The sequence below is a fragment of the Eurosta solidaginis genome, chromosome 2 (genome assembly GCF_040869045.1).
Source record: "Eurosta solidaginis isolate ZX-2024a chromosome 2, ASM4086904v1, whole genome shotgun sequence".
Classification (NCBI taxonomy): Eukaryota; Metazoa; Arthropoda; class Insecta; order Diptera; family Tephritidae; genus Eurosta; species Eurosta solidaginis.
In genome coordinates this window covers 8,402,602-8,425,532 of record NC_090320.1, presented here as the reverse complement: position 1 = coordinate 8,425,532, position 22,931 = coordinate 8,402,602, and the positions used below count along the sequence as shown (strand labels likewise).

Genomic DNA, 22,931 nt, shown 5'->3' with positions numbered 1-22,931 from the left:
TCCAAAAATCACAATTGCGCAAGGGCACTACAACGCATGAATAAACGGAAGGCAATTAAAAAAATTCCCTCATAGAAAACATTCGGTATGAATTTTTTGTTCTCCAGCGAGTTACACTCCACTCATACTAAACTGGGGGCTCTTATTTTGATCTATTCTTTTTGCGCTCGCTCCCTTAGCAAGGTCTTCAAGTGAATTGGTTTAATATAAGAATTGCCAATCACGTTCGTATATCAAATTATTTTTTTTGTCGTTTCCATTTCATTTTTATTTTATACGATTTTCTTTCAGGTGTTACAATTCTGCTCTCTCAGACAGTTTTTTCCCTGTTGGTTGGTAATGTCATTACAAAGACGAGTGAGGCCATACCATTATTAGGTAGAGTCAAAAATTTGTAATTTTTTTTAATTAACAATATATTTGTTAACCGATTTAAAAGAATATAGTTGTCTACAAAATAAATAATTACAACAAAATTTAAACATACTATTTTCGACTACTACTTTTATTAGCTGGCGCAACCTAACACTCTTTGGCAGTTTGCGTTTGATAAGTACTTCTATAAGTTCTCCATTTCAATATCTTCTAATTTGTGACTGATATGGAAACCAAAAACTTAGTCCCTTTTTAACTGTTGAATACAATTCAGCTAATGCTTCTAAAAAACCCTTTGTAGTTGGCATTTTTGTTTAATTTTTCGCGCATGTCTCACGTTCATTCTTTGTCCACGCTCTTTCGATACAGTTGGAAAATGCTCTATCGTACCTTACCCCTTTTTAAACGAAAATGTTTTTAAATTAGCGCATTTCATACAGCATTACACTTACATTTACATATACATATATTTGCTTTTATTTTCCAAAAACCGTTTAAAATAGTAAGTTTTTTAAACTGAGCTTATACTTTTTCAATTATAACACCCATCGAAACCTTAGTAGAAGGCCACTCTATCTCTGAATTCGTTTCAAGTACGCTCAATTGGTAGCAAACGCTGAAGAGGCGCCCAAGAATTGAGAATTCAATTGATAAAGTTTTGTTCTCAATTTAAGGAGTTTTAAGAACATGGCGGAACGATATAAGGTGGCAGCATGGTGACATGCCCACAAACATAAAAAGAAGTTCCATGTACTTTGTGTTTGTAAATTCGATGGACAAATGTCAACATCGTACTGCACCGGAAGTTGATGTATCAAGTCAAATAAAAAAAGTTCATAATCAGCTATCCCATGCTGCCACCTTGTTGTTGTTGTTGTTGTTGTAGCGATAAGGTTGCTCCCCGAAGGCTTTGGGGAGTGTTATCGATGTGATGGTCCTTTGCCGGATACAGATCCGGTACGCTCCGGTACCACAGCACCATTAAGGTGCTGGCCCGACCATCTCGGGAACGATTTATGTGGCCACATTAAACCTTCAGGCCATCCCCTCCCTCCCCAACCCCAAGTTCCATAAGGAGCTTAGGGTCGCCAGAGCCTCGTCTGTTAGTGAAACAGGATTCGCCGCGGATAGGTGAGGTTGACAATTGGGTTTGGAGAAGCTATATGTTGCGCTGGCAACCTGCAGGGTTGCGCTACACACCCCCTTGAATCTGGTATTTTAGTCGCCTCTTACGACAGGCATACCTACCGCGGGTATATTCTGACCCCCCTAACCCGCTGTGGGAGCTGCCACCTTGTATCGTTCCGTCATGTTTAAGAATGATTCAAAATCACACTCTTTTAACTGCCAATGTATGCAAGTTTTATTGGGTTTGAAAGTTTTGAAGCCAACTTCTGGAAGAGTGAAATAAAGCAGAGATACCCACACGAGAACTTGTTCGGCGCCCACCTACATGTCGTGTGAACGTAGCGACTAAGATTCTACAGACCAAGCAGTGAATCAGTTTTCGCTTGGACTTGTAAATTGTGTGCTAAAATTTTTCTCATTTCTCTCAGTACACATACCACTACAAAAAATGTTGCGCTTGTATTCGATTAACTGCTGGAATAGTTTTTTTCGAAATACATGTGAAATATAGACTGTATGTTGATCGTTAGCGTTTGAAACGTTTTCTGGCAATGTGCCTGTGCCTAAGATAGACCGGTTTCGAGTCAACAGACGAGCTCACCGCTTAAAAGATGATTTGTTGATCTTATTATATTTAGTAGTTAGGAGTAATCGCATATCTTAAAAATAGTGCTCCTAAGTTCTTTAAAGCATTATTTATTTTAAAAATCGCTAAGTAAAAACTGGTGCAGAAAGTTCTGCAAATTTAAAACTCCCTATAAGTTGTATAGTAATGACATAATAGGCTTTGAATTAATAATTTCTGATTTTTTTTTTTAAATATATTAAGTTTGGAAGTCAATCCTTCAACAGCGAGGAAAATGAGTAAGAAGGAAGAGCTACGTAAAAAATATTTGTACATTTGGACGAATAATCCCAATGTTAGAACGGTTTTACACTGCAAGTAAGACTTACTGAAGGACAGCCTAACAAGTGACCGCCCTAGGGGATCATTAGTTGCCTAGTTGAAGAATTTTCCTAATTAGAAAAAAATCATCTATGTCAACGAGAGATGAAAAACACCTTGATAGAAAAGTTTGACAGAAAGGTCTGATTTGGCAATTGATTTGTTAATGTGGCCATAAATCCACGCCATTCTCTACAACGGGGCTATTAACGTAGAAATTAAAGTGAAAAATTGTCTTCAAGCACTTCTTCTGCGTCGCCATAATGTATAATCTGTATTTTGGACGGACTTGAATCCACTAATACTGAATATTGGGCACAGATGAAAGCAAAGCTTTTGAGAATAGGGAAATCTACAAAAACCGTTACAGAAGTAAAAATAATGTGGCAAGCTGTGTCGCTAGAAAAGTGTATAAAACAGTTGTACAAAACTTGATGTCGGGTCTTCCCAGAAAAATTCGGTCTGTTCGGTCCCGTCATTGATATAAATATGTGTTTTCATGCTAACAAAAAAAAGTACAAACAAAGTAGCTGTTAACACTTTTGATTTTTTTTAATTTGCAGAACTTTTTGTACCAGTTCTTAAACGTATTCTTAGTCTTAGAAAGCAACTATAAAAAATATTGCTCGCGGCAAAAGTATTCTGAAACAGTATTTCTGAAGATCAATGTGGAATGAAAATATATCCCTGTGAAAACAGAAAATTAAAACCTCGAGTTTATAAAAAGTTAAAGAAGCCCTATTTTTGCAGAAAGCAGAGTTCTCACTAAAGCTTTAACTGCAAAAGCGATTAATAGACGATCGATGAATTATACTTGGCAGTTAATTAGGTCAAGACGTCGATTCTATCTTTGACAGGCTAGAAACGCCTGTGTTAAGTTAAAAGTGTTACCTTTATCATTATCATCATTAATTGGCGCTTAACCGCCTTAGCGATTTCGTCCGTCTTGTAACAAGTCCCGCCAGCATCCCTGTTTCACGACAACTGACGTTAGTTGAGAGCATCAAGGGAGATCAAATCTTCCCCCAGTTACCTCTTCCAACTCAGTGGAGGTCTCCCCCCTTCTCTGCTTCCAAACTGTCGACCGAAATAAATTCTTGGACGGAGAATTTGTATGATTCGCTTAGCCAGCGAAATCTTTGGGCTTTTAATCACTGCACCCTGTTCAGACTGCTGTCATTTTGGGAACAAATTTATAAAGCTGGGCTGGTACTCTTCTTATTTAAGTCAAACTGAATCCCGATCCGAAAGAATTTTGCAATGGATGCAGTAAAAATAAGGCCTGCTCATGCCCAAGATCTTTGAGAATGATGCGCTATGTTGCAATCCAAGGGAAGTAACTTAGATAGCACGGTACGTGCAGCCCGAGCAGTAATTGGCTCTGACTTAAAAACTTCAATAGTCCCCTGCTCTCCATTCCCATCGAGAGCAACATTAACGTGAAAAATACCATGGATAACGCTCCTACACAAATGTGTGGCTCGTGTGTCAATCCAGTGTGTTTAGAAGTATAGTATCAGTCTAGAGTAAGAAGCCCAGCCCAATCCTTTAGACCCTGTTGCTCATATTTATAGCACTGTCATAGTTTAACCAGATTCCGCTGGCATTGCTGGAGGCATCATCTAGACTGAAACCATTGAACAAAGCAGTAACTTAGAGCAAGGACTGAGTTCCTGGCCACAGAACGCCAAGACCAAAATCCAGCCTTTTCTTACTAGCCCAGCTCACGATCAAACTTCCGGTGTTATCTTTCCGTCTGATTCCTTTTTTTGCTTTTTCGACCGCTTATCAGGTCCCTTCTCGCATCTATGTATATCTCTTCCGACCTAAGACGCTCGTTGATCTAGTTGTGTTTGCAGAATTCTCGGAATCGGTGCTTATTTAATATTTTAACTTAACCTAATGGATAAGATACCCTGCCTCTTGAAATTACATCGTACTTCTTCCTGGCTCTGGAAGTCACTCTTGAAAGGTAACATTTTCTTATTTAAGTTTGTACTCGAGAATGTCTTTACGGATGGCTAATATGATCTAGATGAAACATAGTGAGCAAAAATCAGCCCTTGTTAAGCACGACATCCAGACCTGAGCATTATGGTGGATGCTAGGGATTGAGTGATTTGCGTGCAAATAAAGGGCTGATAAGCTTTCAATGCAACCGGCCGAAAAACGCTTGATACCTCTATAGCGCTTGAGTCACACAGCCTTTGCACATGGTTATCACGAGGTTTTCAAATTAATTTTGGACACACTTTTAAATGTGTTTGCTTGTATAGGGAAATTCTTTAGCAGTAAGCCATTTAGTTTTTGTAAAAAAATAAAAAATAAAAATTTAAAGCGTTTTTTTTTTTTTTGCTTCGCTTGCAACTCTCATGCCTGACTATTTTGAATTGCCATACAAACAAAAAATATATATTTATTTCAAAAAAGAAAAAAAACATTGAATAATTAATTTAACAAAAACAATTATCACAATCGCCACATTTAACAAGTAAACAAATTTGCAATTCAGATGCTTAAATATTCATAAATCATCAATGCAGTCGTCAAAATAAATGAATCTTTAATTGCAAAAAAAAACACGAAACAGAGGTATATATGTTACAGAAATTCAATGTTAGTACAGTCATGTAGCAAAAAATAAATGCACTGCTCATAATTACATACTTTCAATCAGAGATGCATTTTTTCGTACATTGCTTTCATAGAACGCCTGAGAAAAAAAAAGCTCTCAAAAAGCTCACCAAGGTACACGCTTCACTTGTTCAGCTTGACGCAATTTCAGAAATGTGAACGTATGAAACTCCTCACTTCCAAGTATCAAATTTGACTTTTTGTAAAATAAAAATAAAAAAAATAAAATTTTGTGTAAAAATAAATACTGAACAACGATTATAAATACCCAAAAATAAATAAAATATTTAGTATTTTTAAAAGTGTATTAAAAACTTAGTGTATTTTAAATTTAAAAAAATATTTAAATAAAAAGTTTTGAAAACAAATTTTTAACTATTAGAGTTTTGCATAAAAATGTAATGAAAATTTTACTGTAGTTTTACGCTTATTTCTCACTACTGCCGTTACTTCACTATCCAGTTGAGTTCAGACGAAGCAGTATTTTTGTAATAAAACTTTTTGTATTTTTAGTTAAGTTGAAGAAGTAGTAATGTTTGTTAAAACTGCAATATTCAGCGGCATATGCGAAAAGTTAATTTTTGTGACCTCACAAAATGAAAGAAATAAAAATATTTCATATTGAATGTTTCACTCACGAAAATAGTAATAGGGTCCACACACAGTGAGTCAGAGTCGAGGATCAGTTTTGATGTGCTAGTAAAAATATTTTAGTACATTTTTGGACTCTGGCGCTGACTCGTTAAAATCAGAATGAATTTGATTTTGACGGCGAGTCAACACGTAGACAGCTGACTCGCTAATCAGACGCACCGTGTAGACCCTATAAGCACTCTATTCACTCATTTTGCGGAGCTTATTTTTACAAAATTATCCTTTTAAATTAATATCATACTCTTTTCATTTAATAAGATTTATTTGTCTTGATTCCAATAAGATTTATTTACTCAACATTTTTTGTTAAATCTTTTTTTTTCAATTAAAGCTCCTTATGTAGTGCTTACCTATATTTAATACTTATTTGTAGCACATAGCATGTTATTTGACTTGAGTTAATCGCGTTAAGTAGTATAGTGTCATACTTTATTAAGCTGTATTAGAGTTTCGTTACTTAAACCTAATGTTACTCAGAGCCTAGTTTGTCGCCGCATTCAGTTCAATGCATATTGGCATGACAAAAGGTCTATGAGTACTGCTAATCATGAAGATTATTTACTAATCAGTTGATTATGTGCTCTGAAGCTTTTTCAATTTATGTAAATTCTATAGGGCAATTCTCTCAGTCTACACCTTGTCAAGTTTATAATGAGAAACTGTAAGATTATATTGAGAATATATAAAGTCATAATGTTGGCGGCCACCGTGGTGTGGTGGTAGCGTGCTCCGCCTACCACACCGTATGCCCTGAGTTCACACCCCGGACAAAGCAACATCAAAATTTTAGAAATAAGGTTTTTCAATTAGAAGAAAATTTGTCTAAGCGGGGTCGCCCCTCGGCAGAGTTTGGCAAACGCTCCGGGTGTATTTCTGCCATGAAAAGTTCCCAGTGAAAACTCATCTGCTTTGCAGATGCCGTTCGGAGTCTGCATAAAACATGTAGGTCCCGTCCGGCCAATTTGTAGGGAAAAGCAAGAGGAGCACGAAACGCGATATAGAAGCTGGTGAGTCATGAGCACTCCAGCCTCAACACACATACTCCCTCCTAAAAGAAAGGAGGTGTGGAACTAAATAGGGTGAGAGTCTGGTGAACTTGTTTACTAATAAATCACTGATGCATGGTAGGCGTGTGGAGTGGAGTATTCTGAAAGGAACTCGCCGTTAGCCGTAAAATCTAGACTACGCTATCACTGTCGCATCTTTGTTGCAGCGGAGAGCGCCAGTGTTTCAACTGTTAAACATTTTAGTGCTTGCTCAGAGGGGTTTTTCTTTTTTTTGTAAGGTGGGACTGAAGGGATTGCCTCACTCATAATTGCATCGGAATTTACCGGGATTTGAGAGCATGCCGGCATCACTGTCAACTGTCATAATGAATTCTTAGTCAAAATGAACACGTGTACACGGAACGTGACTGCTACACAGCAGAATCAGTTAGCAAACGTTGGACCGACAACATCTCTCGCCAGATGTCTAATTAATCTGGCCAGTTGTTGACTCCATGCACACCGTGCAGCTGTTTAGATTTTGACAGGGTATTGCTCAACAGAGTCCGGTACAGGTTTTAGACAATTATAACTGTATTATTTGTATAGAGGATTACATAGCAATCAGAGGCTTTCTGTGAGGTAGAAGAACACGCTATCTCAAAATGTGTTTCAAAAAGCATCTATTTCAAACTCAGTATATATGTGCCTGTGTTAGGGTGTTTTATATACAAATACTGAGGTATTATACTATTACAACTGAATTTTAATTTTGTAGGGGACATTATTCAAAACTATTCTGAGTTTGATTAGCTTTCCTTCTTGCCAAAAAAAATACTATTTTCAAATCACTTTAATCGCATGGAACTGAGTTATCAAAATTTCGTTACAATTAACTCAGTATTGCTAAGATATGTTATATAAAAATGTTCATGCGCAGTTAGTATATGTTTTTGGAATTCATTGTGCTTATATATGCTTTCAACAATCTACTCATCTTTTCATAACTATCACTTCACTACTTACGCTAATTCGTTACATTTCACTACTTAAACCCTACTAACCACTGCACTCGGTAATCATTAGTATTTACTAGTTAGTATAAAAATTAGATATTAATTACTTAAAAATAATCAAACTATTATACTAAAACATTTAAAACATAAAAATAATTACACCTGTAATATAATTATAAATAATGTATGTATTTTATATAAAGTTAATTAACAATAAATTACTTTAATGTAATCGAAAAACTTAAATGCAATTACTAATATATATTTTCTTTTCACCTTTTAATTTATACTTAAAAAAATGTTATTATTTTTAACACAAATACAAAAAAAAAAAAAAAAATATTCATAACGATATTGGAAACCACCGCAAACATAACTAAATACCAGGCACCTATTTCAACTGCATCATGTTTATGGTGGCATCATCGGTGGTGCTGACGGTTGTTGTGTTGAACTATCATCACCGCACGGCGGATATACATGAAATGCCGCCATGGGTGAGTAAAAGGGAACCTTAATAAATGTCGAGCGAAAGCTTTGCGTTGTTGAGCGAAAGCATTTCATTTTATGATAGCTTAGAGGTTCAATTTTGCACTTTTTTATCAACTTTTTATTGGTCTCTTGGTTTTTGGATTATATGAAAGAAAAACATTGAATCGATAAGCTTTATAGCTCTTCGCTAACCGGTTTACCTTTTTCACTTTTATAAGTATTTAAGCTATTTTAACAATAAATTTGTTAGCAAGGAGCGTAACTTTCACTTCATCCAAAACCAACTGCTTTTTATGAAGCTTCAGCTAAACGATTGCATTCATATTTATATAAAAGCGTAGAAGCTTAATGTAATGCCTTCACTTAGCATTTTAAGTTCTATATTGGCTTAGTTTTATTAAATTTTTAATGTAAAAAAATAATAATAAAAAAAAGAATAAAAAAGATGTCAAACACATTGACACGATCAACTTAAAACATCTATGCTAAGCTTTTTAGTTATTATTAATACAATAAATTGTTCTCATATTATTTAATTTGTCAAAACAGTTTCCTATTTTAGAATAAGCTTTGATTTCAATGCTTTTGACTTTGTTTGTTGGTATGTAAATTTGTAAACCATTTAAAAAAAATTTAAAAAAAGAACTTAAAAGCTTCTCTGTTGTGTCGAAGCTTTACAAGAAATAGCTAATCATAACTTTAAGCAAAGCTGCCTTCTACGTAGACTTTTTCATACATTTTGACAATTTTTCTCGTTTTCCATTTTTGTGCCACTTTTTGTATAACTTTTTTAGAACGAGCGTAAGCTTTGCTCAGTTATGATGAAAACTTTAGTGCTGTTTCTTCCAGCCAGTATATTTAGAACTTTAATATATTGTATATTGTTGGAAATTGAGCAATCATTGTTTTCATAAAAGTTCAAAAGCTTTTGGTAAAAGCTTTATCATATATACTCCTTTCTTCCATTTCACTTCATTTCTATCCTAAACTTTATTAAAGTCAGTAGCTAAATTTTAATACCTGAAGTGTGTAAAGCTTTGTTAAAAGCTTTAAGCAATCTATTTCATAGATCTTCCACATTTCACTTTATTATTTTTAATAGCTCTTTATTTTTCAATATTTGTATACAAATTATTCAAAAATACCACTAAATATTAATAATCTAATGTATATTGTTTTGAAATACCACTCCAATTACTTAGATCAAATCCGTTTTCCTGCAATGGCTGCCATGGATTTTACGAATGGGTCGTCCCGGTCGTAAAATCACACGAAAAACAATATTACTTAGCAATCGCATGAAGGAATTGGAATTAAAGGAACGTTCTTCCAAATCATTACTAGCCAATGTGCTGGATATCGATGATGATTTCCGGCATACGATCTCTGGTTCACAAACGGCGATCGGTTCATCAGCGTAAGTAAACGAAAAAAGTCTAACAGTAAGCTTTAAGTAGTCGTATCATTTTAGTAAAAGCTTTTGTTAAACGCCTTTTGGTGATTAGCCGAATGTGAAAAGTGCACGCATTTTTGGGTAAGCTCATAGGGGACTCACTTTGAAGACATCAAAGTTTTGATACGTCTTCCGCAAGAACACCTTGTGGTTAACTTTTTTAGGCTTCCCCTAGATATGTTGCTTCCAATAAAAACTACAACAAGAAGATACCCATAAAGGGTCTCTCCTCAAGGGCCCCTTTCTCCTCTGCATTTTAAAACATCGTAGAGACTTTGTTTTTTACCTAGTTGCTGAGTCGCTACGTTCGCAGATGGTATAGCTTTAACAACGCGTCTCCAAAGTATAATCGACTTCCTGTAAAATGCGCCGAACATTTCTAGGCACACAGTACCTATTACTTAGGGAAAGTGATCGTGCGGCAATACAAAATGCTTCACTTTAAGTTCCATCGAAATGCAGTCGATCTTAACCTTTCCAGTGATGTGAAATACCTGGGTATTAGTAGAGACAATACATCTACGATAGATTTGCTCTCTGATACTCCAAGGCCCATCCTAACTTTTTTCGGCACCGTCCATGATTTCAATACATAGTATACCGGGACGGGTGAGCGACTTTTAGAGCGGGTTGTTTTTCATCGAGAAAAACCAGTACTCTCTATCCAATCCAGAGATATCAATATCAGTATCATCAATATACGCTACAATTGTACCATCTTAAATATAATGGATTAAGCGGTTTAGATTTGCTGCAAGAATTTTCTTCTCTAGCATCGGGTAAAAGAAGTCGCAAGATAAGGAGTCACCTTTCCCGAAGCCTCGCTTGGCATCGAATGGCTCGAAAATGTCCTTCCCAATACATACGGAGCTGGGATAGTTGCTTAGCTTCATTTAGCAAAGCTCTGTGCAGGATTTGATATTAAGTGAAGAAAATTTACCAGATCTGGAGCCGTACTGATAAGGTCCAATCAATTCGTCGTCTTTCGCATAATACGCTAAATAAAACCTAGTACGCGATATGAAGCAGCCTTGTTACGCTGAAATCGTCGCGGTTTTAGGTATCACCTTTTTTATAGATTGGGTAGAGCACACTCACGTCCCAATCTTCATGCCCTCTATCAACTATTCGCGTCCGTGTTTGGATGTAAGAAAAATAAGTTATTTTAATATCGTTTTGATTTTTTATTATTACAGAAGCTTCGGTCGACCTACTACGGTGGAGGAGCATCACAATACAATAGGTTGCAATCATAAAGATTTACATTTGATTCTTAAAGAATTGCAGTTCATAACGGCGCGAATGCGTAAGTCCGATGATGAAGCGGAATTGATTAGCGATTGGAAATTCGCTGCAATGGTTGTGGATAGGTGAGTAACAGCAATAACAAAAGCTTAAAATTAGGATGGGGGGTTACCATTGGTATTTCCTGATAGAATAAAATATTTAGAGATTATTTTGGACAAGAAACTGTCCTGAGGACCGAATGTGGAGGTTGCCTTGTACTGCTGCAAGGGGGATATCGGTAAATTATGGGGCTCTCGCTAAGAGTAGTATTAGCGGCACTCCGTGGTTATTGCGGGAAAGGTGGTCGCGGCCCGGTCGTTGGCCAGGCTTTGTTATATTGGAAATGGGCTTTCTGACTTCACGCTCTCTAGCTTTCTTACCACGTTTGAATTAATCACTGACAGGGCGGACTATTCTCTCTGTGCAAGCTGCGCAGTCATTACGGGGCAGGGGACCAGTTCACAGATGGGTTGAAGCTGCACGAAAAGGTTGGTGGGGGATCTTTTGTCAAGAGCTAATCGTAAGCAGCAAGTTTAAGTTATCTGATCACTGCAGCGTCTTCCAAACGGAGGTTGCTGCGATTAAGGATGCGGTGGATGAAATGCTATCCAGTGTCACTACGGTTAGGGAGTTTAACATCTACTCTGATAGCTAAGCGACAATCAAGGCCTGCCGAAATGATTGGGTTCACTAAGGCTCATCTATTAATGGTCAATGGGGTTTTGATAGGGCACTGTCCAATGGGAATCCATGCGGTATGTCTCAATATACTGGAAACCCCATCTTGCTGCAACTGTATGGAGGATGATCAGGTGGAATCATCGAGTCGTTTAATGCTTGATTGCCCAGATTAGATCTCCGCAGATTTTATCCAAGATTGAGATCGGTCTCATTAGAAACTACATATATCGTTGCTAAGCAACGATTCTCTAAGTAGTTGTTTTATGTGGTATCACAACGGAACTTCATGCTGTCCAAGTGAGCTTCCTACCAGGGCAGCTACCACCTAAACTAACTTAACATTACACAGAATACACTTCTGCCCTGGAGTGGCAGCTGATTTAGAATTGCTTGCATATTACAGTACTTCGACCATCTCTCTTGGCAACATGCTTTCGATTAGACGTGAATGGGACGACATCTTTACGCGAGGCTCCAAAGTTTGTGTCAATGTGTACAGTGGTACGTATCCACTCGGATAATTTTTCACTCTGCTTGACAACGGAACTAGTTTCGTGATAAATCGTCTCTCCGTAAGTCCATCGGTTGGTAGCTCTTACAATGAGACTTAACTTATTTACACAAAGATAGATGTTCAAATTTAATATCTTAATTTAATTGATGTTCTCAAATTGAAGGCAATTATCATATTAAATAACTTCAAAATCTCAATTTGCCGTTAGTTGGTTTATTTATGACCGTTGACATCTATTAATTAAGCGACAAATAATATTGCATGTAATTTGTGCATAATTGAGCATTGAATTTAAATATTCTCATAATTCCCAATATGCCTATGTATATATACATATGTATAAGAAATGTGTATATTTGAATATTAGGGTGCTCCTTTCAAAGTAAAAATTTTTACAACTACACTCAAAAACCTAATTGATGCAACGGTTACGCGAATGTGTTTAAGTTCATGAAAACTTTTTTAAACTCCTCTTCGATTATCCCTGCAAGAGAATACAAGCGATGTAGCGAAAAACACCGAGCTAGGTAAGTAACATGCTAGGAAAAGATAGCGGGCTGATGTAACAGGGCTATTGGTACTCATTTGGCACGGATGAGACTGCAACGCGTCCTTTTATATATTTAGCTGGTGCGACCTTTCTGGAGCGGAATAAACGGTCAAGCGCCTACTTTTCGGTTGGCCCGCGCACTTCATGATTTAAGAATGCTTTATATTCACAATTTGCTGCGGAAAGTGGAGCAGGGACCGACCTTTTCCAAAAAACCTTATTAATGGTACGATTCGCTTCAAATTCGGAACAGGGACCAAGATAGTACTTGAGAAATTTGTCATTAGTGGACCAGGGTCTACCTATTCTAAATCAAAATAGTATATAGTGCGATTTTCTTTAAATGTGACATAGTACCCCCATACCGTTTTACTTCCGTTCTTCAATATATGAGAAACTTTCCTTTCTGGGAAGTGGACCTGAGATCGATCTACATATTTTTAAAATACGATTTACCTGGTATTTGGTACAGAGCACCTTTTTGTCAAGCTTAATATTTGAGAAACTTTTCTGTCTAAAAAGCTTACCATAGACCGACCTGTAGGAACAAATTCAATTTATGGTGCGATTCGCTTCAAATGCGGAATAGAGGTATCTTAGTCTTTGAGATACTTTTCACTCCGTGAAGTGGACCTAGGCAGACCTATTCTAAATAAAAATAGTTTATGGTGCGATTTGCTTGAAATGTGGTATACTTCCTCTCTTCAATATTTGGGAAACTTTTGTTTCCGGGAAGTGGACCAGGGACCGATCTGTTTCAAAAATTCTTATTTAAAATGCGAGCTGCCTGAGATTCGGTACAGGGACGCCTTTGGTCAAGCTTAATATTTAAGAAACTTTTCTTTCTAGGAAATTTACCTGGGACCAACCTTTTGGAAAAAATTCAATTCATGGTGCAAAGTGCTTGAAATTTGGTGCAGGGGTACCTCCTCGACAAGTTTCGAATTTGGGTGCCCTTGTTGGATGGTTCGATTTGTTTGAAATTTATTATATAGGCAGCCTTCGCATAAGTTAATCTTATATAAAAGCGAATTCAGATCTGTTGGTAACTTTATAACTCAAGATCGGATGAACCAATTTTAAAAATTATAGCTGTTGGTTTCGTAAAGTTTTGTAGACTGTTTGTTAATGGGTTTTAGCTTCATATGTGTGGGCCCACTTCGGATATAAAGACCAATGTGTGGACTAGATGATACCACAATGTGGTTTCACAACAGAATGTGTTAATGACGGTTTTTACAAGGGGTGGTGGTTGAGAAGGAGGGCGATTTCGAAATGGAGAGTTTTACAAAAAGCCATAGGCTAAAAAAGATAAAAATTAAAATAAGAGATAGGTGTGGGTATTGGGAGTGTGTGTGATAGTTAGAATGCGAGTGGAAGTGTGGGTGGGAATGGAAGTGGGAGTGGGAGGAAAATAAATGAAATAAGGAATGGGGGAGAATATGAAAAAACGGAAGATAAAGAAGAAGAGAATGCGAAAGAGAGTGAAGAACTGAACCTCGCTTCCCCTCTTCACTCTCTTTCGCATTCTCTTCTACTTTATATTCCATTTATCTTCCTCCCACTCCCATTCCCAACCACACTTCCAAAATTCAAATCACCTGAACAATTATTATTTTATTCATATTTAATTATCCATGTTATATTACAAAAATCTCTTTACAGGTTTTGTCTAATTGTTTTTACGCTCTTTACAATTATCGCAACGGTGACCGTGCTACTGTCGGCTCCACATATAATCGTGCAATAAGCCCAATTGCAAATCAGGTTTAAATTGAAGCCTCGTTTAGACATGACCGAATTATATACTTTAAAAAATACATACCTATACATATATGTATATATTTTAGAAGGAAGAACATTTAGTTACCAACAAAATAAACAAAAACAAAAAACTTACGTTAAGTAAAAAGAAAAAAGTTTTTAGTTAATATTTAGGAAACTATTCAATAATTATTAATGTAGGCAAATAAAAACTAAGAAAAAAATTTAAGAAAACTATACACAAAAATTGTTAATTAAATTTTTAAGAAAACTCGAAACTAGTTACAAATAAATTAAATTTAAAAATTAAAAACACACACACACAAAATATGTGTATATACAAAATTAGCATGTAAATAAACTGGCAACAAAATGGTTACTTAAATAAAGAAGGAATACATTTAAATACTTTTATGAAATGAAAAAAAGGAAATTTCAAAACAAACTGCCGTAAACAAATATGTTGAAAAATTCGAAAAAAGTACATTTTAAGCTATACAAACTGTAAACTTTAAAGAAATGTAGACATACATACATATTAACTAGTATATTTAGGAAAAGTTCGTAATAGAATACAAATTTAATTGAATACACTGAAAATAATATGTAAATTAAAAAAGAAAACAAAAAACAAATTATAGGAATTACAAAATATTATCAAAGCATGCGTGTGTTATATTAAAATGGAAACTATGGACGAAGTTTTTTTTTTTATAAACTCATATAAATGTTGAAAATCATGGAAAAAATATTTGAAAAGTATATAAATTAAGAAGTTCTACTAAATGTAGATAAGTATATAGTTGTAAGGTAATTATTTTTTTATTTAGCATAGTGTAATATTAAAAACCACAACAGTGATTGTTCCTATGAAACACAAACAAAAAAAAAAAAAAACACACAAAAGTAAAAACTAACACAGTTGAAACTGCTGAGTTGAGCGCATAAATGTTTAATTTATTAATTTATATTTAGGTATAATAAAATTAAGATAAAAAAGAATTGTTATAACAGCAAATATCTAGTTTAATAACTCGTTAGTTTTGCATTATAAATGCGAATACAAAATTTCAAAAACAAAAACACTTGCTTACGTTAGAAATACATTAGAATCGCGCAAAAGTTAACTCTTAGATAAAGTTGAACGTTTCGGCTGACATAAACGAATTTGTGCGTTCGCATACCGCTACATAAAGTACACTTTTCTGAGCTTATACATTCTTTAAGCCTCTTTTTCTTTTTGGCAACAAAAACAAGAGTTGGTATTTCCAATATATTTGTGAATTTCGTGAATTTCCATGTATGTGAGTACTTTGCGAATTTCGCTGTGAAAAACTTATTTTCGGCATAGCAAAGTTTTTCTAAGGCTAGCACAAATATAGTGAGACATCAAACACCAGCGAGTTTCGTATAATTTATGTGTTGGAAAAATGGCAACAAATTTTAAGAGGCCCTTCGGTTCACGTTAGCTGGTACTTTGTTTAACAGAAATCGTTCGGTGATACGTCAGATAAAGTGCTAGATTACTTTAACCGGAGATGCTGGGAAAGAACATAAGAAAAATGTGTAAAAATGGTTTTAACGAAAATCGATTGGCGCATCTACATAAATCAGCCACCTCAAAAATAAAGAGAAAATATGAAATTTTGGGAGCAGTAGCAAACATACTTGATAATAAAAAGTACGAAAGATTTAAAGAGCTTTTTAAAATCACATTTCCAGTTATAAGATTTTTATCAACCAATTTTATTTTTTATTGCTGTATTTTTTCAATTTTGATGACCACTTGGAAAAGTTAATATTTGGGCAAAGTTCAATGCCCTTGGTACATTTCGGTTAACTTTTTCGAGACTCTACCGCACTTGCATGGTGTTCAAAGCCAATATGCAGAGATCTAATCAACAAACCTTCTGAACGCGGTAACCACGGTTGCCACACCTTGTTTTCATTTGAGACCAAAATTTGTCGAAAAAAAGGACCAAATCCCAAAGGTATGGACCAAATTTTTATAGTTTTCATTGGCTTACAAACAATTCGGCAATTCACGAATGTGTCGAATTCTTTGTAAAATCTTTAATTTCAGGTTGTGGTAAAGTACAAAGTCACACACACTTCATTCTAACAAAAAGCTTATATAAATAATTGTTTTAACGAAAAACACTAGAGCCGCAAGCGAAACTAGTTCTGTTTTATTTACATAAAAATCTTTTTTTTAAACTAAATTTCTCCAGTGCTCGGTTGTATCAATTTTATTATAAAATAAGACAAAAAGTTAAAAAAAAATTGTTTCCAATAGCTGGGTGCTCCACTTTTTTTAAATATAATTATTTTTTCTTTCGTTTACCAGTGCACCCTCACGCTTCAATTATCCCATCTATGGCCTAGATTCAGTAAGTGCGGGGTTTGAAATGTACATTATTTACATGTAATTTGTGTTAGAGCAAAATGTGCATTTCAAAACTCACATTAATTGAATCTATCCACAGTCCTCAGATTTACTACTGAAAAGTCTTAAAAGTGTGAACTGTGTAGTAATGGTGGAATTTCCATTTGACTAGGTACGAGAAATTAGTTATTATTAAATTTTCCGGGGGTTGTGCTCTCTAACGGGAATAATTTGGCACAAAGCGTTTATATCAGATCTGCGTTGAGCATTTGTTAAGCTATCGCTTTCAAAAAATATTCCTACCTTACTTCCAATAAAAATATTCTTTGGGTTAAGATACTTAGTATTCTAAATTATGTACACTGACATTTTTTAAATATCCAATATTTTGATATAATCATTGCACCTAAAATTACTCATATTGATGGCATAATAATATCAGTAGACTAAATTTTTCTGATTGAACTTTTTAGCGCAGGTCGGAAATATATAGAAACTTTTAATTATGTAACTGATATTGAATTTGACGGTTATTTAGCAGATATGCTATTAACTTCCAGACAGAAAAATATAAAATATAGCCGCATCGCAGTGTGAAGAACATAATAGCCTTGGAATTCCTAAAACCCATCAATTTGTTTTGTGCTGTGCGATAAAAATTTAAAAATTCTCATTACCTATCGAAGCGTATCGCATAACTTGAACATAAAACAGTGGTAAGTGCACTTAATATAAAACAAATTAGTCTCATTAATTTATTTAGTTTTCAATTCAAGAATGTCTTCATTAGTGTACAACTCCGTCAAATTACTTTGAGATGTACGGGCATTTGCAGCAACTTTTTTTAAGCTCAAACAGCGATAAAAGTCTATCACAAAAAGTTTTTTATAAACGATCGAAATATCTAGCCACCAAAACAAGATTTTCTGATTGACCGCTTGTTTCACCAACAATTAACGTAAATTGGTTTGCTTCAAGATCCAACACTTTTCTGAACTATCTGCTAGGTGAAGTGCCATTGTTTTGCTACATTTTGTTGAAATCAATTCTTTTGTCAGAAATCTATTGAGGTAAATTATAAATTATGTAAGGGTAAATTTTGTGGGCAGTGTTGAACATTTTTTCCTCATTGAAAACAAACAATCTTGATTACAGCCTAAAAAGGACCAAAATTGGAAAAAAGGGACCAACGGACCAAATAGGGTTGGAAAGGACCATTTTTGGTCCAAATGGAGCAAAAGTGGCAACCGTGGCGGTAACGCATATCTACCGCTGTCGCATACATACAGTGATGTGCGCTAAAATAGTGACGCCCTAGTGGTACATATCACGTTTTATGCGCGATTTATGCACACTTAGTTAAGCAAAAAGGAACATACATTGAATTTTAAGTTTAGTGTGTTCTTTCATTAGCACAGAGTATACCGTAGATACCCGAAGATGCCCGAAATGTTTCCTTTTTAGAAAAAAAAAAACTAGGAAGTTTATACAAAGAATCCAATTGGATTCTAACAGCCTTGTGTATCAAGAAAAACGATTAAACAGTTACAATTAACCGTTAAAACCTACAGTTATGGACAGCAATTAGTAATATTTGTGTGCTATTATTATTCGCGTAATTTATTGTTTGTTTAAATAAGAAAAGTCACCCAATTATGTAATTTTGGGAAAGAGATTGTGTTTTTGTCATTTTATTACAATTATGCTCAATTGAGAGGAAATTGTTGCATCATAGTAACCTAACAAGTATAACATATATAGAGGGCTGCCACTGAAACTCAGAACTTTCGACCATAGTACAGAAGATCATGAAAATACAATCTTGCTCCGATTAGTATTTATTTCAAGAAATACTTATCGTTTCAAAAACTCAGGAGAACTTTCATAAAGTTGTTTTCACAATCTACTCTACACTCATGAAAGAGGATATCCAAAGTTAAAACTTTTTATATTGATTTATGATTTAGTTATGCGAAAGAAAATGTCTCGCTCTATTATAGCACAGTAAGCAGAAAGCAAAACCTCCAAATGAGGGAAGAGTAAACAGGGGCTGTCATAGTGTTCCCACAAGTGATGGAGTTTAATATCTTCATATCCACACACCCTTTTCAGCGGGTCACAATAGCCGCCTCAGCAGACGGCTTCACAATAAAAGCAACATACCTGACCTTTTTTGTAGATGAGATGTGCTTCAAAATAAACAGTTATATCCCTTGTCCCATGAATGCTCGCAAAGCACATTAGCCGTGTAAAGCTCGCAAAGTTTATATGAAAAATCGTTTCATTTACGAGGTTTCTATAAGGCAATTCCTAGCTTGAAAACGTTGCTTTACAAGTAACGGAAAATTTTTTATAAGTTTTACTGAGCTTTTGAAGGAGTAAAATACGAGTAAGTATCGAGTACTTTCACTCACTACCTACTTTGATATCGATTACTTTCCTCGATCGAGTACAAGGTGTTATCGCAACAAGACTGTCAGAGAAATCTATATCGGAACTTATGTTTATGAAGCTATTCTATTCATGTACTTTCTGCGGTTTGCTCGTTGACCTAAAGATATTCGCCAAAGTCTGCGTATGAGTGACTTTCATTCAAATATCACATCTCGGAAACTAACACCGCTAGAGGGGTCAGGCTTGTAATCGTTTCGCCTAAATAGAAAATTCTTCTTGAATTTGAGCTCTTCTGCCTTTGTTTCAAAAAGAAATTACAAAAATAAGTTCAAAAAGTACATTGCTTAAGAGAATGTAGTGAGAGGTAGAACAAATTAAATGAGAAAAAAAGAGATGAAATATTTTTTATGCGCATTTATGTATTGTAAAGAAATTAATATTAGAAAAACAAATGGTGTGACATGTTAATAGATAATAAAATATAGAAAATAATAAAAGTTTAGCAATAGACCAATAAAAATGTGGAAATTGGAAATGGAGCGCATTAACTTTTAACATTAAGTGGGAGAGGAACAATAATTATTGCAGGTGCGACAACTATAATGTACGAATAAAAAAAGAAAAATATTATAAAGAACACTATTATAATTATTTAAGCAAAGTTATTAAAAAAAGAAAAGCCAAACTGAACAAAAAAAATTGCAAAGTGCACGTAATTAGTAATAAAGTATGAAAGCAGAGGAATGTTTAGGAAAATAATGGTATAGTAAAAATTTAACATTTTTAGTTTAGACTAGAAGGCTTTGCCGCCTGCTCGCTACGCTCGCCATCCCCCACCCCATCTTCCGATAGCTTTGCTATCTCCAGTGGGGCCCTTTCCTTTCCTTTCCTTTACCCACTTCTTTCTATAAATTAAAAAAAAACAGTACATAATAAAGAAAGATCCTACCACTGAAATAAAATATTCCCGGAAGAAAAAACTTTTTTATATAATAGAAGGATACAAATTTCAAATTTTTCTAAGCGTTATGGAAAAGAAAATTTTCACATGAATAGACACTGTAATTTTAGGCAGATTTTATTATGAAAATTTCTGGTAATTGAAAGATACTAAATGCACTCCTATTGGTGGTAATGTCAGCTCTTCTAATTGATTGCCCCTAAATCGTATACCTCAAACCGTTTACTTGTACGATGCTATAACATGTATTTAACTCTTAAGGCCATTTTTATAGTAAAAGTTAGGTTGGTGCTTATGTAGGTTAGGTTAAACGGACTGGGCTGATAAATTTTCACCTTCACTCAATTTTCAGCAGATAACTTTTGCGCTTTTCCTGGGGTCTTTCTTATCTGGCTGATAAATTTTCACCTTCACACAATTTTGAGCAGATAACTTTTGCGCTTTTCCTGAGGTTTATCCGTATCTGCCTATTAAGCAGTGGCTTGTTAACAGTCTTACCAATAGATTGCGAGAAAGCCGATCTGGCCTGATCTAATCTAATTAATGATGATGCAGATCTATCTAGTGACCCAACAACTCGATTAGAGTAACATTGCTGAAAATGTGGATTGTGATATATGTAGCATGAGAACTATGAGAATTCGTAGCTATATTGAAGTCTTTGACGACACACTCGATTCAAATTTTACGTCTCTAACATGTCGCCAGTACCGTAATAGTGACATCTGGAGAAGCAGAAATGGACTAGATAAAATCATGTAGTCAGAATGGGCACCGAAAGGCAGGAATGCACTTGGAGTGTTTGCCAAATCACTTCCGAAGGGCTACCCCGATTAGAAAAACTTTCTTTTTTTCAATAGATCCAATATAGTACACTATACATTTTCACACCAAATTTGTATTTGAATCTTACTTGTAAACCTATACAATGATCACGTACTACCACACGATTCGAGTCCTGCTTTGTAATTTTTGCAGATAACCTTGAAAACTCTTGTTCAATATTTTTTTAGTAAAAATGCCCATATTTTATTTAGTAAAAAATATTGATATAAACTTATCTTTTGTTTTAAGTAATGTTCGGGTCCGAAAAGCAAAATTACAGGGTCTTGGAAATTTTTATTTTTAGAAAATCAAAACAAAAAAAAACTTACAGCGCATTTTGAACACTTGGATCGCAAATTTGTTGCCTCCACATCTTGTCTTTATAAACCAAATCACTTTCGGAACAATACAGTAATTCTTCATTAAAGTTGTAGAGTTCTAAAGCGACTTTGAAGGTGACAAATGTAAATGCCGAGGCATGGCACATATGTAAAATATGATTCTATAGCAATACTCAAATGCTTGTGGTCCAATATTGGAGCAGTTTTTTTGACGATTGCATAAACGCGGCTTTTTGATTTCAATGTCGTACTTGTAACACGTTTCAACAACCTTCTCAGCGTTTTGCCGTTTTTCCTTGAATTCATTCAAATCATCATCTGCCAATTTTGTAGTTTCTCCCAGGTCTTGATTTTTCAAATTCAATTCTCGACTCAAAAGCAAAAACAATTGAGTTAATGAATTTCATTATATGAAATGAGATTTTGGAAGCTAAAGCAATTATTATGGTTTTGTCTGTTTCAAACAGCAACAGTGGAAATTAGAAAAACAACGCTTTGAAAACTGCCAGTAACTGGTATTGTTTATGAGTTTTGTTTATTAAATGCGTTACATTCAGTTATTTTAGAAACAATTTACGTTCATGATACCTTCATCTTGACATTCCCCATACCAGCAAATATATTATTTAAAAACAAGGACAAACGGCCACTCCTGGTCCTATTTAAAAAACTAAGTAGTTTCGAGGAACTGTGGATAAAAGATGTGCTCGAAATTTAAGATGTTCCCAAAATCCTGTATACGCCACTGATACATATGTGAGTGCCCTATACCAAAATTATGATTATAAAATGAGGCACATATTTCTCCCCAGGAATTTTAAATTCATGAAAATTTTTTTGGATAAAGCAACAAAAATTTCTTTCGAAAATCTTTTAAAAGTCAAAACACTGTTCTTCCTCCACAAATTGATAAATACGAGGGAGCATGATTATCTATATCGTAAGCTTATTTTTCTGCAATCATCAAGATCAGTGCTTCTTCTTACGCATATTAGATAACGCCAATTCTGCTTTACTGTAATACGCCTTTGGAACTTCCTACCTACAAGTCTCAGACTCCTAAGTAATGCTCTGCTCTTCAAAAAAGACCTAAAAAAATAAAAAATTGGCCGGACGGGACCTACATGATTTTATGCCGACTCCGAATGGCATCTGCAAGGCAGATGAGTTTTCACTGAGAGCTTTTCATGGCAGAAATACACCCGGAGCGCTTGCCAAACACTGCCGAGGGGCGACCCCGCTTAGAAAAAATTTCTTCTAATTGAAAAACCTTATTTCTAAAATTTTTGATGTTGCTTTGCCCGGGGTTTGAACCCAGGGCATCCGATGTGGTAGGCGGAGCACGCTACCATCACACCACGGTGGCCGCCCAAAAAAGAGCTAAGGTCATTTTTTAATGACTCTTAAACTGGATCTCAACTTGTTGCTCTTGCTGCATTTTTACTAATGGAAATGTACTTAATTAATCAAATTAAAATGTTAAAATGTTCATTTCTAACTCCCTTTTCCTTTCTCTATGTTTTCTTTGCTAACAAATACTATCT

The 22,931-nt window shown here is 35.0% G+C and overlaps 1 protein-coding gene across 14 annotated transcripts in view; it reads left to right on the top strand.

Annotated features, from left to right (window-relative positions):
- Positions 1–19,897, top strand: part of nAChRalpha6 (nicotinic acetylcholine receptor alpha6) — a 694,673-nt gene extending 674,776 nt beyond the window's left edge. For all 14 annotated transcript variants that reach the window (XM_067764329.1, XM_067764328.1, XM_067764323.1 and 11 more), the window contains 4 exons: positions 8,127–8,236; positions 9,434–9,648; positions 10,881–11,054; positions 14,382–19,897. In XM_067764329.1, the coding sequence (XP_067620430.1) occupies positions 8,127–8,236; positions 9,434–9,648; positions 10,881–11,054; positions 14,382–14,466 (584 nt within the window). In that variant the 3' untranslated portion in view covers positions 14,467–19,897. The remainder of the gene's footprint in view (positions 1–8,126; positions 8,237–9,433; positions 9,649–10,880; positions 11,055–14,381) is intronic.
- Positions 19,898–22,931: the final 3,034 nt, after the last annotated feature.